Genomic DNA, 17,792 nt, shown 5'->3' with positions numbered 1-17,792 from the left:
TGGGTTAAATGCATGCCTAATTGGTCACTTACTTGTCTGCCAGTATGGGCGTTAAAAGGTACTTTATTCGTTAATATGATGACTCGACGATGCCTCTTTTCTCACATGTGTGATACAGCTACATCTGCTTATTATAGCCTACATATATCGTTTTTTTACAGAATGCTTAATAATGTCTGTACTTAACTAACAAACTACTAGTGGGATTTATTAGTAAAACGCATTACTGAAGCACAATATATAAAAGCATAACAAATGCCTTGAAAAAAAAAAATTCTTGATGTGAAAGGTTTATTCCCCTCCTTAACGAGTTTTAAAGGTTTATTTTGAAGGCAAAACTCACAACTTCCGGTACTTTTTTGTTTTGTTTGCATCTGACTTAATGTAGATCATGAGCAGAAATAACGCGCGCGTCGGCATTGCTTCTTTCGACGTCAGTGGCATACCATTAATGAAAGAATATACATTAAATAAATCAGAGACATAGTCATGTACTCACTCGTTAATTCACAGTTTATCAGAAAACTCACGCCAAACACTTTTACAAGAGGCTGTGTGTGTGTGTGTGTGTTTGTGTGCCGTTTTTCGCACTACGGTGAAAGACAGAGGTTTGTTCCCTTGGAGACGCCGTAGCGGGTGTGCGCGCAGTTTCCGCCCATTCCAACCTCAGCAGGAAGTGAGCAGAGTGCACTGAAACTAAGCGAACTATCAAAACAAAACTATCAGCATCACCGCACATAACGGGGCCTATCATCATCACCATGGACGACGTTACGACGCCTTTGCGGTGCTTTAATGAGTGCCATTCCGCTGCAATGTTCGCTGATGACGGGGTGGAAACGGTGACTTCACGGGAGCAGGTGAGCGGAGGCACAGATTAGCTTCGTTGGGGAATGTAGCCAATGCTAATGCCGCTGGGGTTGAGTGGCAGCTCTCCTCTCTGGATGAAGGCGCGTCTGGAAGAAGTGTGACAGAAATTCAACTCTCACACACTTCATTTTTATAACCACGAATCGGCCCACAGATTAGAAGAATGATCGGAAACTGGTTCTCGTCCTTTAGCTAGTTAGCAAACTTGAGCTGTTTTTGTTTATAGTAGCTATAGCATTGTAACTCAACTTAATGAGATTAAGTATTTATGAATTAAGTTAGCTAATGGCTAAGTAACTTAAACAGTTAAGCCTTGGTACGAGGCAGCCCATTAGTGTAAGGCCGTTAACGAGACTTGGAGGAAAAGCTCCATGTCAATTAGATATGTTATTGTCTTGACTTGCAGTTTGCGTTTGGTTCAATTTATTCAGGGCCGTAGCAATTCATTAAAAGACCTTCTGAAAGAAATGTGACCACCTGTCCTCAAGCTGGTCCCCTCCAGCTGTAGGCCCCTAGACTAAATTGCTAAAATGATATTATCGGCACATTTGGCTGATCACAGAGAAAAGTAGAATCGGCATATATATGATTTTGTTTTTAACTATTTTATTTGATGGGGGCAGTGCATGTTTGTCAACATTGATATGTTGTAAAGCACCAATGTCAGAGTCCTGAGGTTAGCTCAACAGCTAATTTGCATGCATGCATGCATGCATGCATGTATCCATCCATCCATCCATCCATCCATCCATCCATCACCATCCTATAGTTTGTCTAACAGAGAGCACTGACACGTTTATCGTTCAACTGTAAATATCATATCTGGTGGTATTTCTTTAGTGGTAAAACATTGCCACTTTTATCCTTATATGAAGCAGTGTTTCCAATTGATCTTATTTCAAATTGACTCTAAATCATTTTACATCATAACTATTGTCATCAATTTCTCTAGGTGTTCTGTCAGAAGTGGTGTGCCAAGTCAAAATATAACTTTAGAAGGTTCAGATATTTTGTGAAAATTAAAAAAGAATATTTTAAATTGTTACTAGTGTGTAAAGCCAGACATATATGTATCAGCGGGCCGATTTTCCAAACTATCGGTAACTGCATTTATAATGGGTGATGAATTATTTTTTTTATTCATTTATCAGAATCATTTATAATGACAAATGAATGATTCTGATAAATTAATATTTAAAAAATAAAATAAAAACGGAGGAAATACCCTTGAACCATGTTACCAGTCTTGGCGTTGCGTAGTTTGTCCGCCAGATGGCGCTCTACAACGTCTCTGTTGGCAACACTTTGTTGTTATTGTGTTTTTGTTCTAAAGGAATTCAAGTTTCATATGTTTGTTTTGAATTTTACACATTTTATTCATCAGAACTTTGATATATTTTGATGTTCCTTTGTTCTGTTGTGACAAAACTAAATATTTTTAAACTGCATTAATCAAATTATAATGAGGACTCATAAATTACAAATTACTAATGTTAGGGAAATCCGTTTTGTTTTGCGTTTTTGGGATTTTTCCCCCCAGGCCAATACATTGGAATATTGGATTTTTAAATCACCAAATATTTGTATTGACATCGGCCTTAAAAATCCTTTATTGGTCGGGCTCTACTACTGTGTTGCATATGTTTGCATTTTAAGTATGTTGCTCTATAAACAAACCATACCTCTGCATTTGCCTAATGCTAATGACCAGCTGATGACAGGCCGATCTTGCACTCTCCTGTCCTCTGTTTTTAACTAGAAAAAAGTGGAACGCAGCATTGAAGAAGTCACCAGTGTTTACAAGCAAATACACAGCTTACCACAGTAAGTACCCAGAGAGAAAAGGTGTGTTTCTACCGCTAACGACCCATCTCTTAAATAACAAGTTCCAACTAATGGGAGCAGCACAGACATCGGTTGGGTTTGGATATATATTAGTTTTGGAGTTTTCCTCTGACTCATCTTTTTCCCACTGTTCCACTTTGCCTTTAAACGCAGAATTTTCAGGGGAAAAACATGTTTTTTTTACAGTAATAAAACTTGAGACTTGAAAAGTGCCCAAGCTAAATGATCCTAGTGAAGAATCTCTAGTTGCAGTACTGTTCCATTAGGTCCAAGTACATCAGCGGTTTTGAGGCTGTTACACATGCTTAGTGCTTATCGACATCCACCCGAGATCTGACAAGAAAATCTATTCCAGGAAATAATCATTTTGAAAAACTCTGCCCTCCAGACATTATAGTTCCTTCTGACATTTGTCTCAGCTGTCAAAAGACAACAAAATGTTAACAACAATGTAAATTAATATATGCGTTATAAAATAATCAAGAAGATTTGAACATTTTTGGGACTGGCAAACGATTTGACATCCTCAATATTGAGCATAAATGAATCAAATATTCCATTGTTTAAAATGTAGTCTGTTGCATTGATTTTAATGCTAAAACAATAAATGATGTAGCTTTTTTTCTTCTTCTGCTTCAGAAATTTGACTCAGCTTGTCAGATATTACTGTAGTACAATAATGTGAAATGGGAACACTAAATTGGCCTGGCCTCCACTCAGTATGTCATAAATGCCTTCATGCAGTATATATATATATAAAATTGTCTAGAAAAAAAACATGCATTTTCAAACTCAAGGTAAAAAATTGGTCAGATAATTGGCTCATTCGAGATAAACTGCGCTTCGCCTGTAAAGTGGACGAGAGCAGGCAGCAGCAGCCGGGGGCGGGGACAAAAAGCTGCGGTAAACTCTGACAGTTTCCAGCCGATTCCTGCAGCCTTCAGGCTGAACAGGAAGTAAAGAAACACTCACATCCTGTCTGATTCTGATTTAATAAAATGTTATTAGACCCATATATCAGCTTGTACATAGTCTCCAGTTTTTATTAAGACAGAGTAGATGTCAAAATTCTCCACATGCGATTGTTGCTGATGTTAATAAACAACAGACTGTAGATGATCCGTAATCAGAGCGGATTTAGTCTCTTTGACTTCTAAATCAAACTATCAGCCACGCAACATGTGTTCTGGACAGAATAAGCCTTTAAATCACACAAATGGCAATTAAAATCCCTCTGATTCAAAAACAATACAAAGTTTATAGAAAATATCGTAATTTTGAGTAGATTCTGAACCAATCAGCTGAGAGGCAGGCGTTTCCCAGCGTGCCCTGGGTCAGCCTGGGTCTCTGTCAGTTGGTGAAAAGCAACTGCGCTGCCTACATCGCAAACCTGCTGCCGCTTTGATCTCGTGAGGTTATCATTGCTCACGTACGCATGACATCAGAGTAAGAGGAAAGCTGGGAAGGAGGGGGACAAAACAACACATGTAGACACAGAAACACACAAACCCACACACAAAACGACACACAAAGCAAGGGACCAAACACATGCACACAAGGCTGTAGCCTTGTGCGCCCAGACCTCAATGAGTCAGCAACTTTGCGCCAAGTGTCCAGGGTCTTTCCCAGTGCTCCATGGATGCGCGTCGTCGAAGTTCCATGTACACAACATCCAAAAGGGAAAGGGTCCGTGTACGTATAGACAGGTCATGTGGTGGTTTCCAATGGGTTGCAATCAAAGCCTTACGATGTTGAATACATTTACTGCCATTATGAGACATTTCCAACAGCAATGCTCATTAGCTGTGGCTGTTTTTTGATCATGGACACCAGCTGTTTGCCTTTAGAGATGGCTGCACGGTGATGTATGATGGCTGTTATCTATATAGCGTGTGGATCAGCCCAGATACTTTGCTCCTCTTAATGGGTGACTCATCTCATTTCTATGACAACTGTGTGTACCTGAATGTCACCGGCATTGCAGCCAATGGGGAAATGTACTACAAGAAAAAGGAACGGTAGTCATTAGTAGAGGTCGCATATTTAGCAACGATCATCTGTTTGGCCTGGACTTTGGGTTCAACACTACACAGGGTTACTTTTCATCTTTTGCATTAAAGTTATAATAAAAGGGTTATTTTTTACGTTAATTGCACTCATCTCACATGAAAGGCTTTTCTGGGCTGCTTAACATAATGTTAGCATAATTTTAATTGTATAAATGTTGCAGAAATGTACTTATGTGTTGTTTTTTTTGTTTTGTTTTTATTGGTAAAGCTGACATGTTATATTTTATCACCAACATCTGTCAAATCAAAACAAATACTGGTGCAAGGTATATCAATTAACAGCAACAGCCTACTTAAAACATATGTCACGGATTAATGCCACATCTGACAGGCAGCATTAACAAGCCAAGCTAGTTTTGCAGTTTTTGTCCCCCAGACAGGCATGTATGCAAAGGCACAAAACTCACGAAAAAATACGTAAGAAACACAAACAACATCTAAAACAAGGATTCAGTAATATAAAAGTGATGCGTTTGTTCACCTGGATTTTATTTTCCTTTTTCCCTTCTTAATGAGGACAGACCAGAATACTCTGCCGCTAATAGAAAGTGAAAAAAACATTGGGAATAAAATGCAAAGACGCCACTAATTAGGCTGCCGAGGTGCTGAAATACAGTATATATGTAAATTAAGATAGGCTGATACAATTGCCTGTATCTCTCCAATTTTGTGCTATAGTTATTTAATGTGTTTTTTCATTTTCAGAAATATAAACACAGGTACAATCTTGGAATCTCTTTTCATTTAAAATGAAAGCAAAAAGCCTTAAAACGTGAGTGTGAAGTGAGAAGCGAGCAGATTGATTACCTGGTGGACAACTGATTGTTTGAAACATGAAACCCCTTTTCATTTTGCGGTAGGACTTGGGGTTACACATGATATTAAAATAGCAAAAACATGTGTGGCCAAGGATAGCATTTCTACAAAAGGGAGTAAATTCCGCCTCTTCACTGTCTCTCAGATTTCTGTTTTGACATTTTCCGTTACTTTCAAGCTGCTACCCATTTCTAATTGATCTTCTGCCCTGTGTCCGGTCTTCAGGCCAACGTTGTTGCGGGAACAACACTACCAATATCTCAAGAAGGGCTTACGTCACTTATCTGATGCATATGAGGTACAGTATAACGCGTGCTGAAACATCTTTTATGGCCATTTAAGTGTATGATACACATAAACGACACACACAGTATGACAGTCCTCCCCTGGTGTTCACTCAGAGGTTGCATTCGTTCCTGTGTGTCAGTAATAGCCAGGACAGAAGGACAGTAACACTCACTGCCTCTGGATGATTGGCCCTCCTGCTTTAAATAGAAACAACACTTCAAAGAGAAATACTGAACTGGGGGTCCACACAGCCCCCAGTTCAGTATCATGACTGATTTAACCTCAGACTTGATCATATGAGTGTTTCCTTTGATTGACTAGATTGCAGTATTTATATGTCCAACGCGAACATTGCAAACAATGTTGGAAACAGAAATTAGAAGTTGAGTCATGATATTATATAATTAAAAAAAAGGACAAAAAAAACAAATCACTGCATTGTTTAAAAAAAAATCATAATTACCATTATGCATTTAAAGGCCACTGAAAATAAGCGGTGTTATTGTTGTGTTTGTCAGCTCTATCATTTTCCTCCAGCTCTGTTTACTCTCGTCTCTGCCTCTGACTGACTGATACCACTATCTCGTTTATCTCTGTAATTGGTCATCTGATGCCCGTGCTGTCTGTCCATGTGCGGGTAGTGTCTGGATGCTAGCAGGCCGTGGCTCTGCTTCTGGATTCTTCACAGTCTGGAGTTACTAGAAGAGCCCATTCCTGCTGCAGTTGCCTCAGAGTGAGTGTCTCTCTCTCTCTCACTCTCTCCCTCTCTCTTTCAACTCAGCTGCTACCGAGGGACAAAAGTATTACCATTGCATCCTTCTCCTAATTACTAGAGTAGAGCTAATGCTGCTGCAATGCAAACATGTTGAGAATTAGCTGCAGCAGCTACACACAAACAGTCCAATTGCAAACAGTTTCTTGTTTGTGTCTTACAACATCAACATATATTTCAAGTAATATAATATGAATGCCCTAACCACTTGGACCTATAAGACAATAGAACAGATAGTTGTGTTTTATTTTAAACGTGCTAATTCAGCAGTAACTTCAAACGGCGTTGCTTTTATCGCCACCAAAATGTCATTTGATTAAATTACTGCCAGTCGAAAGTAACACCCAGCAAACCCCATAGCGAGTAGAAATGCCAGGCTGGCAACCCACACTCTAATTATTACAGTGAGGCGTGCCAACACACCAGCTGGCTGGCCACACACGCACACGCACACGCCTTTATCTGACCCATCTAGTGTACGTTGTGCTATGGTAATTATTGAAACCCGGACTGGCCGGCCAAAGATAATGTCGCTTTCCCATTCCATCTCGGTTTGCTCACGGCATGCTCGCGGTTCTGTGATTTTACTCCATGGCAGAGGATGAAAAGGGACATTTGTGAGAGCAGCAGCTCGGTGCACAGAGACTGGAAAGAAATGAAACTGTGCTCTGTGCCACGTCAGCTAGAAGGAACTAAGCCAGTGGCGCTCGCTTTACTGTCAGCTGAAGCTCTGCAAGCCTGAGTGGCAGAATCATAGCTACAACGATTGAGTGGATAGAAAGTGTGTGTTTAAAAAGGTGTGAGAAAACTTTTTCCAAGTAAGAAAACAACAACACATTTGTTTTTGAATTTAAAGGAAAAGATCTTGTGCATGGGGCGTCTTTTTCAGCATCACCCAGCTTTATACGTAGTTAAGTACACATTGTGAATTCTGTCCCGTACCAGCTCTGATAGAAACCGAGCAGCCCCGTTTGTGGTTAGTGAAAGAGAAGAGAGGATTACTCAAACAATAAGCCATAATTTAGTCTTCCATTCAGTCTGCTCCCAAATTGATGCGCTTATAATAATTTATTTAGCAGTTGTCTATCTGTATAAAAGTAGGGAAAGTCTTTCTTCAACAATTAATTGAACAAGCTTGCTATTTCCCTATGTGTTCACGCACTTTTGCATAAACTACACTGATAAAAATTGTGCATCAAAACACACATTTAAAATTGCATGGGCTCATGTTTTCATAGCCTACCACTTTTTATCTTCAACTCCATTGGTTGCATAATCAGTGCAGATGCCGTAATCAAATATGCAAGACACACTTTTACATTCTCTTTTAGTCATTTGATGTGTCGGTATTAGTATCCATCTGTTATGGTGTCTGTCTATCTGTGGAAGTGCAATTCAACAATTTCTTGGTCATAACTTTATGTTCTTCTCTCCAGCGTGTGTCACTTTCTGGCCCGCTGTCAGAGCCCTGGAGGCGGTTTTCGCGGGTGGACCAGGACAGCACGCCCACCTCGCACCTACCTACGCTGCTGTCAACGCCCTCTGTATCATCGGCACACAACAAGCCTATAATATTATTGACAGGTACAGTGATGGTCCCGCCACCACAGCCACCCCACTGTCTTAATACTACAACAAGGTGACAAAGCACAACGTTTAAAGCAAAGAAACGTTTCTATTAAAGCAGACTTCAAACAGACTTACTAGTCTACTTAGCTGATATATAGATAATAGTACTCATTCAAAACTTAGGTGCCTGGAGGCTTTCTTTGTAGATATTTTAACGTAAAAACGCAGCTTAGTGTCAAGACACTTGGGTGTCTGGTGGATCTGATGTGTGCACAATTTACTGACATCCGTTTAGGGCAGGGGTCCTCAACGTTTTTTAGGCCAAGGACCCCTTACATGAGAGACAGAGACGGAGCAGGGACCCCCTGCTGCGTAATATATCAAATTAAGTTGCATAATAAACCGGGCCTAAAAAAATTTGTAGGCAATATTTATGAATGATGTTTTGGATGTTATTAAGTAGTAATAGTAGTAGTAAATAGTTAATAAAGGATATATTACACATTATGTTACATGCATGCACAGGGAATTCTTAAGCTTCATTATATCTGAAGCCTGTCATCAATGTTTAAATAAAAAATAAAAAAAATAGGTAGATATCTTTAATAATAATAATAATATGTTGAACTTGTGTTTATGTATATTTGCAGACATTTTCACTTTTGAAAATGATTGAACAATAACCTTGGGCCCTGCTGCAGTATCTCTGATGCCCCCCCTAAAAGGTCCCGGGCCCACTGTTGGAGATCTCTGGTTTAGGGGATTGGCTGATAAAGTCTTTCAGTCTTTAGAAAAATCCAAACAGCTCAGCAGCTTCAAAGTAGAGGCCACATTTTGTTGTCAGCAATACTTATTTATATCCTAAAGACTCACAAAAAAAAATACACGTTGCATCGGGTGCCAAGATCAGCAATATGTTATGGTGACTTTGTATGAGAGAGCTAACCGAGTAACGTACTATAGATAAAACAAACACCAACACTGTAAACATGTCACTTCAAGGGTATCTCTATATGGCTGTATAATGATTTTTAGAAAATAATGTATTAATATATACCAGTAGGTTATGATAATAGCATGTGGAGGTAGTGTTCACACAACTTCTTACTCTTCATTTTCTGCATTTATATCTGCGTTACTGAAGCTAGAAAAGGTTTACGGTCGTGATTTGTGTGTTGACTTGAGTTCTTAATAAAATTTGCAGTACTGAAGCTGTTCCACTTCCCTTCCACCGCCTCCCCTCTGTTCTCTCTCACACCTTATCTCCTTCACTGTGCCCATTATATCCCCTCCTCCTCCTCCTCCTCTTCTACCCTCTCCTCCTGGGCGGCTGACCCTCTGCAGGGAGAAGCTGTTAGATTTCCTAATGTCAGTGAAGCAGCCGGATGGCTCGTTTGTGATGCACGTTGGAGGGGAGGTGGATGTCAGGTGAGAGCTACCGCCTCTAACTTTGGTTCTCTTTTCTTTTTTTGTTGTTGTTGTTTCGGCATCACGAGGGAAGATACATTACCACCAAAGTCAAAATTAAGAGATTGTGCGTGACAGTCAACACATTTAGTGTTTCACTTAATAAGTGAGACTCCCTTTTTTCTCCTTTTCCTATGGTGTTGATTAAAAAGATGAGAAATACCCACACTGTGTGTGTGTGTGTGTGTGTGTGTGTGTGTGTGTGTGTGTGTGTGTGTGTGTGTGTGTGTGTGTGTGTGTGTGTGTGTGTGTGTGTGTGTGTGTGTGTGTGTGTGTGTGTGTGTGTGTGTGTGTGTGTGTGTGTGTGTGTGTGTGTGGTGTGTGTGTGTGTGTGTGTGTGTGTGTGTGTGTGTGTGTGTGTGTGTGTGTGTGTGTGTACTTTTAATAAGCAGCTTTGAGGCACAAAGAACCTCAGAAGTCAAAGTTACTTTTACACTCTCAGTAGGCTGTTATCTGTTGCCAACCAATTAATGTTCTGCTGCTGTAATGTATTATTTAAACTCTTTTTCCCTCTCAGACGGGTTGTCTTATCTGCTGCTGCCCTGTGAAAGCGACGTATGGTAGCCGTACATGAGCTAAAAAATGGGTTTAACGGGTTTAGCCTAGAAAGCAGGATGATTTGCTCAAACCCACTTTTCATTTAAGGATTAATGGGGGGGATTTTCTATATTCTTGTCAACAAATCCCATGAAACAACCAAAACCAACAATTAATTGATCCTACCAACAATTTTGTGTTGTCGTGTCTTGTCTGTGTATCTAAAGCCTGTTGTACCCTTTTGTGCTAGAGAACAGAACATGTTCCTTCATCACAGGAGTAGTTTATTTTAAGTCATTCGCACATGCACTGTCCTGCTGCTGTACACACTCACTACAGCACTAAATGTGTATTAATCCACAGCTAAAACCTTCAGTGACCAGCAGTTTTTTTTTTGTAAATGGCATATAAAAAAAAAATCATTTGTGACGCTTAACAATTTATGTTTTGGAATTGAGGGCCACAGACTGGGTGGGGAAGAGACAGACTTATAATTTAATTTGTTGACAAGAAACACATTGAATAACACCAGCCTTATCCTTCCAATGAGATCAATGAGTGTACTGTATCTGGACATGAAATCTAGATATGTTCTCTACATTCTAAAGTGGTATGGCTAGCTCCCTGGCAATGCTGCTATTATGTCAAAGGATAACACAAGTATACATGCATCTTTTGTATTATTATTATCATCATCCACAAATGTCCTGAAGAGGCCAAAACCATTATTGAATTTGTCTTACTAGCTAAGTCTGATATGTTTTTTCCCAAGGATAAACACTGGTCATGCACGCAGGAGTAAGCTGTCAGGTCGATTATAATCAAAAGAGATTGCTTATTAATTCCTAAAGATTTACAGTCTCTTGACTGCAGGTGAAAACAAAAACCTAAAAAACAAAATGGATGTTTATATTTGGCCTGCTGGGAGTCTAAAATACAAATCGTTGGATGATGATGTACACAAGTATAGCAAGAACAGACTTCCTGTCTCTCTTTGTTGATCCATATCAGCCTGTGTTTTTTCCTCTTTTTTTTTTTTAAATAGGAGTGCATATTGTGCAGCCTCTGTAGCGTCGCTCACAAACATCATCACACCTAAACTGTTTGAGGACACGACCAACTGGATCCTCAGGTACAAACCACCGCCACCACAGCAGCCTATTCTGTAATTATTAAAGACCGTGTTGCCAGTGAGTGTTTTTACTGTGTGTTTTACTATTCTCTGTCTCCAGTTGTCAGAACTGGGAGGGTGGTCTGAGTGGAGTGCCGGGCTTGGAGGCCCACGGCGGCTACACTTTCTGTGGCACAGCTGCACTCGTCATCCTGGGAAAAGAACACATGCTGGATCTTAAAGCGTTGCTGGTGAGAAACCCCTGACATTTTTACAACCGCAGGTGAAATATAACAAATAAGAATAGCATAAAACAGGCCAACCTATCGGTATCAGTCACAACCAAGCCTTTGTGCTAAAGCAATATCTCAATCTCCCTTTTTTTTTTTGCTTTGCTTATTTAGATCAGATTTTGTCCCGTGTCTTAGATAAGTTTTCTATGAATGTGTATTCAGTAACACTTTCTGTCTCGCCAAAGCATTTAGAAAAGTAGCTTGAAGCGACACTGAGACATTTGTTTTCCTTTTTAGTTTTTATGTTGGCGCTAGGCTCTTGGCATATTGGAGGACAAAGTTTCCATCAGTGGCTTGTCACCACTGGGAGACTGTGTTGATCCCTGTAGGGAAATGCTCATGCCATTTGCCTGCGACAGCAGCCCTGAAGCTTTAGTTTGGGTAGAGCTTTAGAGTTGTGCTCAGGGACTCTGCAGCAGGGCAGATGCTTAATGACCTGGAACTCACTGTCATCCGGAAAAAATCTCTTATTGAAAGCTACTGTTCAGTCATATTTGTGTGTGGACATCATTTAGTTAAATTCTAAATATCAAGAATGTAAAACGCTCTCCAAGCACTATTGATCATCCTATGTTCAAATTCAGTGTCGCAGCTCTCAACTCACAGCTCTCTAGTAATATCCATTCAACAACCAGCCAAAGTCACAGGTAAACAGAGCACGCCCTCCAACGTAGACTCTGTCACTGAAACCCCCCCCCCCGTAAATATGGATTTTTGTCTCAGTGGTTTCCTGAGTGTCATTGGAGCTGCAGGTGCCAGAGATGGTCTTTAGTGGTTGGGCAAAGGTTGTTAGTTAACACCAGGCTGGCTATCACAGAGTCCGATCATAGTGCATATAACAGCCCCAGCTCCGTCTCTGAGAGACTGAATTAATCATTAACATTCCAACGATGAACAATGTAGTGATTAGCATGCACATTTTTCTCCTGAAGAATCTGTGCAGCAAGTACAGGGTTGCAGAAGTGAGCTTTAATATAATGTTCACAAGCTGAAAATGAACGTTTTGAAGTAGAAAGATGCAAATGTCTTACTGCTGTGGCGGAATTTCTGGAAACACCATGTTGTGGTAAAGGGATTGGCCGATTATCAGCCCTGGCCGAATATTGGGACGTGTTTTGGTACTGTGCAGGTCATCTGTATCAGCGTTTTATTTGCTTGATAACCGATAAAGTATAATAATTATAAAAGAGCGCTACCTTGGCTCGGCCACAGCTCTGTGTCTGTCCTTCTGCTCCGGTTTCACTCACCGAGTCTGACTTAATGTCCCGCCCACAACGCTCTCTGACTGTTACTTTGTATTATGTTTCTAATTTATTAAATAATTGCTTAAAGCAAACAAAGTTTTGCGTTGGAGTTTGTAACATTCCAAAATCTTAATTTCGACTCAAATTGTCATTGTAAATGCATATCGGTTCCAAATATCGATTACCGGTTTCATTAACTACTAATAATTGGTATCGGCCTTTTAAAAAAAACAAGTATCAGTCGATCCCTATTGTGGTACAATGAGACTAAGGGAAAGCTTAGACAACATCAGGTCATTCTTGGGTCACAGGTCAGGGGACGAGAATATTCAGCCAGTCTCTAATAACCAAATCTGTTCATGTCTAATTATGTTTGTGTCTCTATAGACTCAAGGAGTGTAGACAGCTGCATGATAAGGGATTGTTTTGTCTCCTTCGGAGGTCGGTGGGCCAGCCACACTTTACCATACTTCCCAGAGAGAGAGAGAGATGGGCTGAACTAAGCTTTAGCTTCTGCGTTTGGGCGCCTGCAATATCTATGTTGACCTTAAAGGTTCAGCTAAAAGCAATGCCTCCAGCAGGAGTTTAAATCCACCTTCAGGAAGACAGCTACTTCCGAGAGTTGGGACAGCACTGCATGTTAAAGCATCGAGGTTAAACTGTACTGCCTGCTTAAACGTCTCCTCGGTTCAGTGTTCACTAAATACTCCTGTGTAAGTCATCAAAGTCTCCCGACATTCTTCACTTATGTGAAATAATAATCAATGCCAATATCTCATTTTGCCCTGTGCAATGCCAGTGATGTTTGATGTTTGATCACTGGCATTGCACAGGACAAAATGAGATATTTGCTTGTGAAGGATAGAGACAGGGAAAAAGCATAATTCCCACAGCGCAGCCTGGCCAATGAGGGATCAGTCTGTCAGTTCTAATCAAATGAAGATGACACTAAACTCAGCTGCAGCATGCATGAAGCATTTATGGTGTAGGTTACTGATCAAAGATGTGACTTCATGAGGAAAAAGCTAGAACACTATATTTGCAGTTTCCAGCTCTGGCAGTGCTCAGGGTAGATGTGATTACACTCAACTAGAAGTTGTATTGGCGATTGTATTAAAGCGTGTTTGTCGTGTGTCCTCCTCAGCGGTGGGTGGTCAGCAGACAGATGCGATTCGAAGGAGGCTTCCAGGGCCGCTGTAATAAACTGGTGGACGGCTGCTACTCTTTCTGGCAGGCTGGACTCCTGCCTCTACTCCACAGAGCTTTATTCAAACAAGGTACTGCATCGTTGGTCGTAGTAAAGCCCCTGCTCTGTTTAAAACGTCTTTCTTCAAGAGTTGTGAAAACACACGGACTGGCCAGTTACTTCATTTAACTTAATCAAAACTCATGTTTATTTTATTTTTTAAAGTGTCATGACAGAAGAAACAGTCTGATCACAGAGCAGGTTATTAAACCGATCATTACCGCTTTCTCCTTTGAGAGTCAACTCAATATCAATTGCCGTTTTCCACACAAAAATGTAGAAAAATTTGTTTCGCCGGAATCAAACATTTTCCCTATAGCCACCCCAAAATCAATGACCAAATAGAATTTTGTTCACAATAAACCAAGAAAACCTCTGCGCAGGTATTAAGTGTAATTTAATAAAGTTTGCCGAGCTGCACTGGATACACACAGTGGCTCAGTGGTCATAGATTGGATGTTATTAATTAAATAATGAATGGATATACAGTCTATGGTACAGAGTAGGGTTGGGAACCGAAACCCAGTTTCAATTTAGAACCCATTCGAAAATGCCAATAACATAGTACCCGTTAAAAAAAAACAAAGAAGATAATTGGTGTTCTGCTTATTGGTTCCTCAACAACTACACCTGGTGCTCTTTCTGGACTGGACGACGCTGCGCAAAGCCATACATTTGGTTTTTGTTTAGGCAGTGTAAGCACGATGACACGTCTTCTTGTAACGTAAGCCTCATTCATTCATTTTTTTATTTTTAAACCAAAAAGTGAAACTAATAAGTTTTGTGTTTGTGCAGGAGAGTCGGAGCTGAGTCGGCAGCGGTGGATGTTCGAGCAGCAGGCCTTGCAGGAGTACATCCTCCTCTGCTGTCAGAACCCAACCGGGGGGCTCGTGGATAAGCCCGGCAAGTCAGTACCACACTATGAGCATGTATGCACACACGCACGCACAGGACTCTGTTTCATAGAACGCACAAATACCGCCCTGCTGAAGCTGTTTGAATGCGCCATTTAATGTGAATGAGAGTGTGATCCAAGCATACTTTTATCATGTCACCAGATCATGAAAATATCTAGAGAGAGAGAGAGAGAGAGAGAGAGAGATTGCTCTGTGCCATGTAAACATATCCCCAATAAGATCAAAAACGGGATAAGTCTCATAACCGCCATATTCATCTCCATAACACTCATGACTTAATCAAACAACAAGCTAGCTCCGTCTCCTGGTTTAGAGATAGCGTCCAGCAACCCGTTTATCTACGGATCGAGTCATAAAAATGAACATTCTGATTAATAGTGCATGGATTGTTGGTGAAATAACGCATAATTAATGAGAAATTTGTACTGGAAACAGAGCAGAACAGAGCTGCTGTCGGCTGCTGCTCCCGTGCGCATTTACGCGTTGATGTCCTTAGATGCGTTACATGTCTCACAGGAAAAAAATGTACAGGATTACAGCTGCCGGTGACACGACACAGACACACACACTCTCCATAGAGTCAAATGTGATTCACATGGTTTTTACTCATGCACGTCATTTACACTGTCCTGTATTATGTCTTCATGTGTCCAGATCCAGAGATTTTTACCACACGTGTTACTGCCTGAGCGGCCTCTCCATAGCACAGCACTTTGGAAACATGGACCTCCATCATGAGATGATCCTCGGCAAGGAGGAGAACAGATTGGTGAGACTGGAGCAGAGCTGGGCGGGACGCTGGCTGAACAAGCGTGGATTCATTCAGAAATGGGTTTTTATTTTTACTATCAGAAAAGGATTTTTAGTCGAAAATGAGGTGGAGACAACTGAAGGTATCTCCGGTATTATAATACAAGAAGGACTTCTCAAATGTTCCTGAATTAAACAAAAGGCACAGGTGAAGACAAAGTAAGTTTGTTCGGCACAAAGCATAAAGCTTGCGCGCTGTATACAAACAGACAGTATTCTTTGCTTTTGGCACAGATCCGTCACATCTGTCAAAAGTTAGTTTATGACAATTCCAGCTCTGAGTCAATACAGAACATGCTAGTCCAGCCTTAGCAATGCAACGAGCAACCAGCATGGAAAGAGTGAGCGTTATCACCATAACAAAAAACAGCTGATTTCCTAAGCAACAAAAAGCAAAGCCTCCTTACAAAGAATTCCATCATGACACAAGCCGTGTGCGCCATTCAGCGAATATGGCGACGGGACAGCCACCCCCTCCTACCACACACAACCAATTAAATGTCATGTCTCTACACATCATGACAGACTATCAAAACTTTTTTTTTTTTTTATTTCCAAAATATCTGTGAAGCGGCCCAAAAAGATCAGCAATAGCCATAGGATGCTTTTAACACCAAATAACATGATGTTAGCAGGTTTGACACATTGACTATTTCACATGAATTTAGTCAAGAGTGCATGACACTGTTCCTCAATTTTCCACCTTTGAATGAATGACATGCTTTTCATTTTCAGCGTGATGGTCTGTGGGTTTACTTCATGATCAGTTTCCATTTTGATGCAAATATAAAATGAGAAGCACTGACGTTGGCCGATGTTGAAATTAAGATGGCATGTGGTTTTACTTAAAGATGTCAGTGGCACTGCGTGGTTTTATTTTCTTGTTTCCTGTTGTATTACTGGCACTCACAGTTGGTTACAGTAAGTCTACCCCCCCCCCCCCCCCATACATGCATATGCATATAACACTTCTCAGATTATAATACATAACTCAACTGTGGGTTGGTTTCATCACATCTTTTGTTAAAGTGGACGTTATGCTTTAGGTCTGAATTATGGTCTTATGTCTTACAAACCTACTGGCTGTGGACAAAATGTCAGGAACACTTCTAATCTAATACATGCTAATACTGCAACAAGTACCACCTCTGTGGGCGTTATCGTCTTCCTTTTTCCCCCTACCACAAACTAAGTTGACAAAATACAGAACAGGACATAGGTAGGATGTATTGCAGTGCTGTTGTAATGAATTGCATTATATTATATCAGGTGTTTTTCATATTGATTTTCTTGTTCTTTTTTCAACGCTTGATGTATTTGTCTCACAAACATTGAAAGTGCCGTTTACATAAAACTTAATACAGTGCAGAGTTGTTTCATTCTGAAGAAATAGGTCAAGAATAAGAGCAAATAGATAAATGATTTAGCTCTTGTTCTCTTTCGCAGGCGCCCACCCATCCAGTTTACAACATTTGTCCAGAGAAGGTGGCTCAGGCCCTGCAGCACTTTCACCGGCTGCCTGTCCCTGATGGCAACAGACAGCCGGGAGCCCCTGCTGACGCCGGAGCGTCAGACCCCGCCGCTAACTCAGGATCAGGCGACCATCAGTCCTAGTTAGTCATCAGTGGAGACGTCACTGTGCGTCCACCAGCCAACTCTGGGGAACGGACTCGAACCAGCAAACAGCAGTCCGGTCTGACGTAGACAAGCCCCACAAACCGGTCGGACGGTCGACCGTCGGTAGAAACGAGGGCTGGATGTTTAGGAAGAGTTCGCCTGAATAAAGGTCAACAGGTGTGTGTGGGCAGCTTAGCATTCAGCTGATTTTTTTTGCTTGCAATGCGTAATGTTTTCATTCTCTGAAATAAAAGCGAAACTTGGTAAGGTTTCAGTATGAGTGAACTTTATATGACCTTTCATCATTGTGTTCTCAGTTCC

At 40.8% G+C, this 17,792-nt stretch overlaps 1 protein-coding gene across 1 annotated transcript; it reads left to right on the top strand.

The window, feature by feature from the left end:
* The first annotated feature begins 588 nt into the window (after positions 1–588).
* On the top strand, positions 589–17,742 carry fntb (farnesyltransferase, CAAX box, subunit beta). Its single transcript, XM_032542646.1, is given in 13 exon segments — positions 589–860; positions 2,630–2,694; positions 5,826–5,898; positions 6,530–6,621; positions 8,097–8,139; positions 8,141–8,244; positions 9,574–9,657; positions 11,279–11,365; positions 11,466–11,595; positions 14,026–14,158; positions 14,923–15,034; positions 15,699–15,813; positions 17,301–17,742. Coding segments are annotated over 13 exon segments (1,305 nt in total). The 5' UTR covers positions 589–761; the 3' UTR covers positions 17,469–17,742.
* Positions 17,743–17,792: the final 50 nt, after the last annotated feature.

This window comes from Etheostoma spectabile, chromosome 18, assembly GCF_008692095.1.
Source record: "Etheostoma spectabile isolate EspeVRDwgs_2016 chromosome 18, UIUC_Espe_1.0, whole genome shotgun sequence".
NCBI lineage: Eukaryota > Metazoa > Chordata > Actinopteri > Perciformes > Percidae > Etheostoma > Etheostoma spectabile.
The sequence above is the reverse complement of the archived record's forward strand: the minus strand, read 5'-3'. Positions and strand labels throughout refer to the sequence as shown.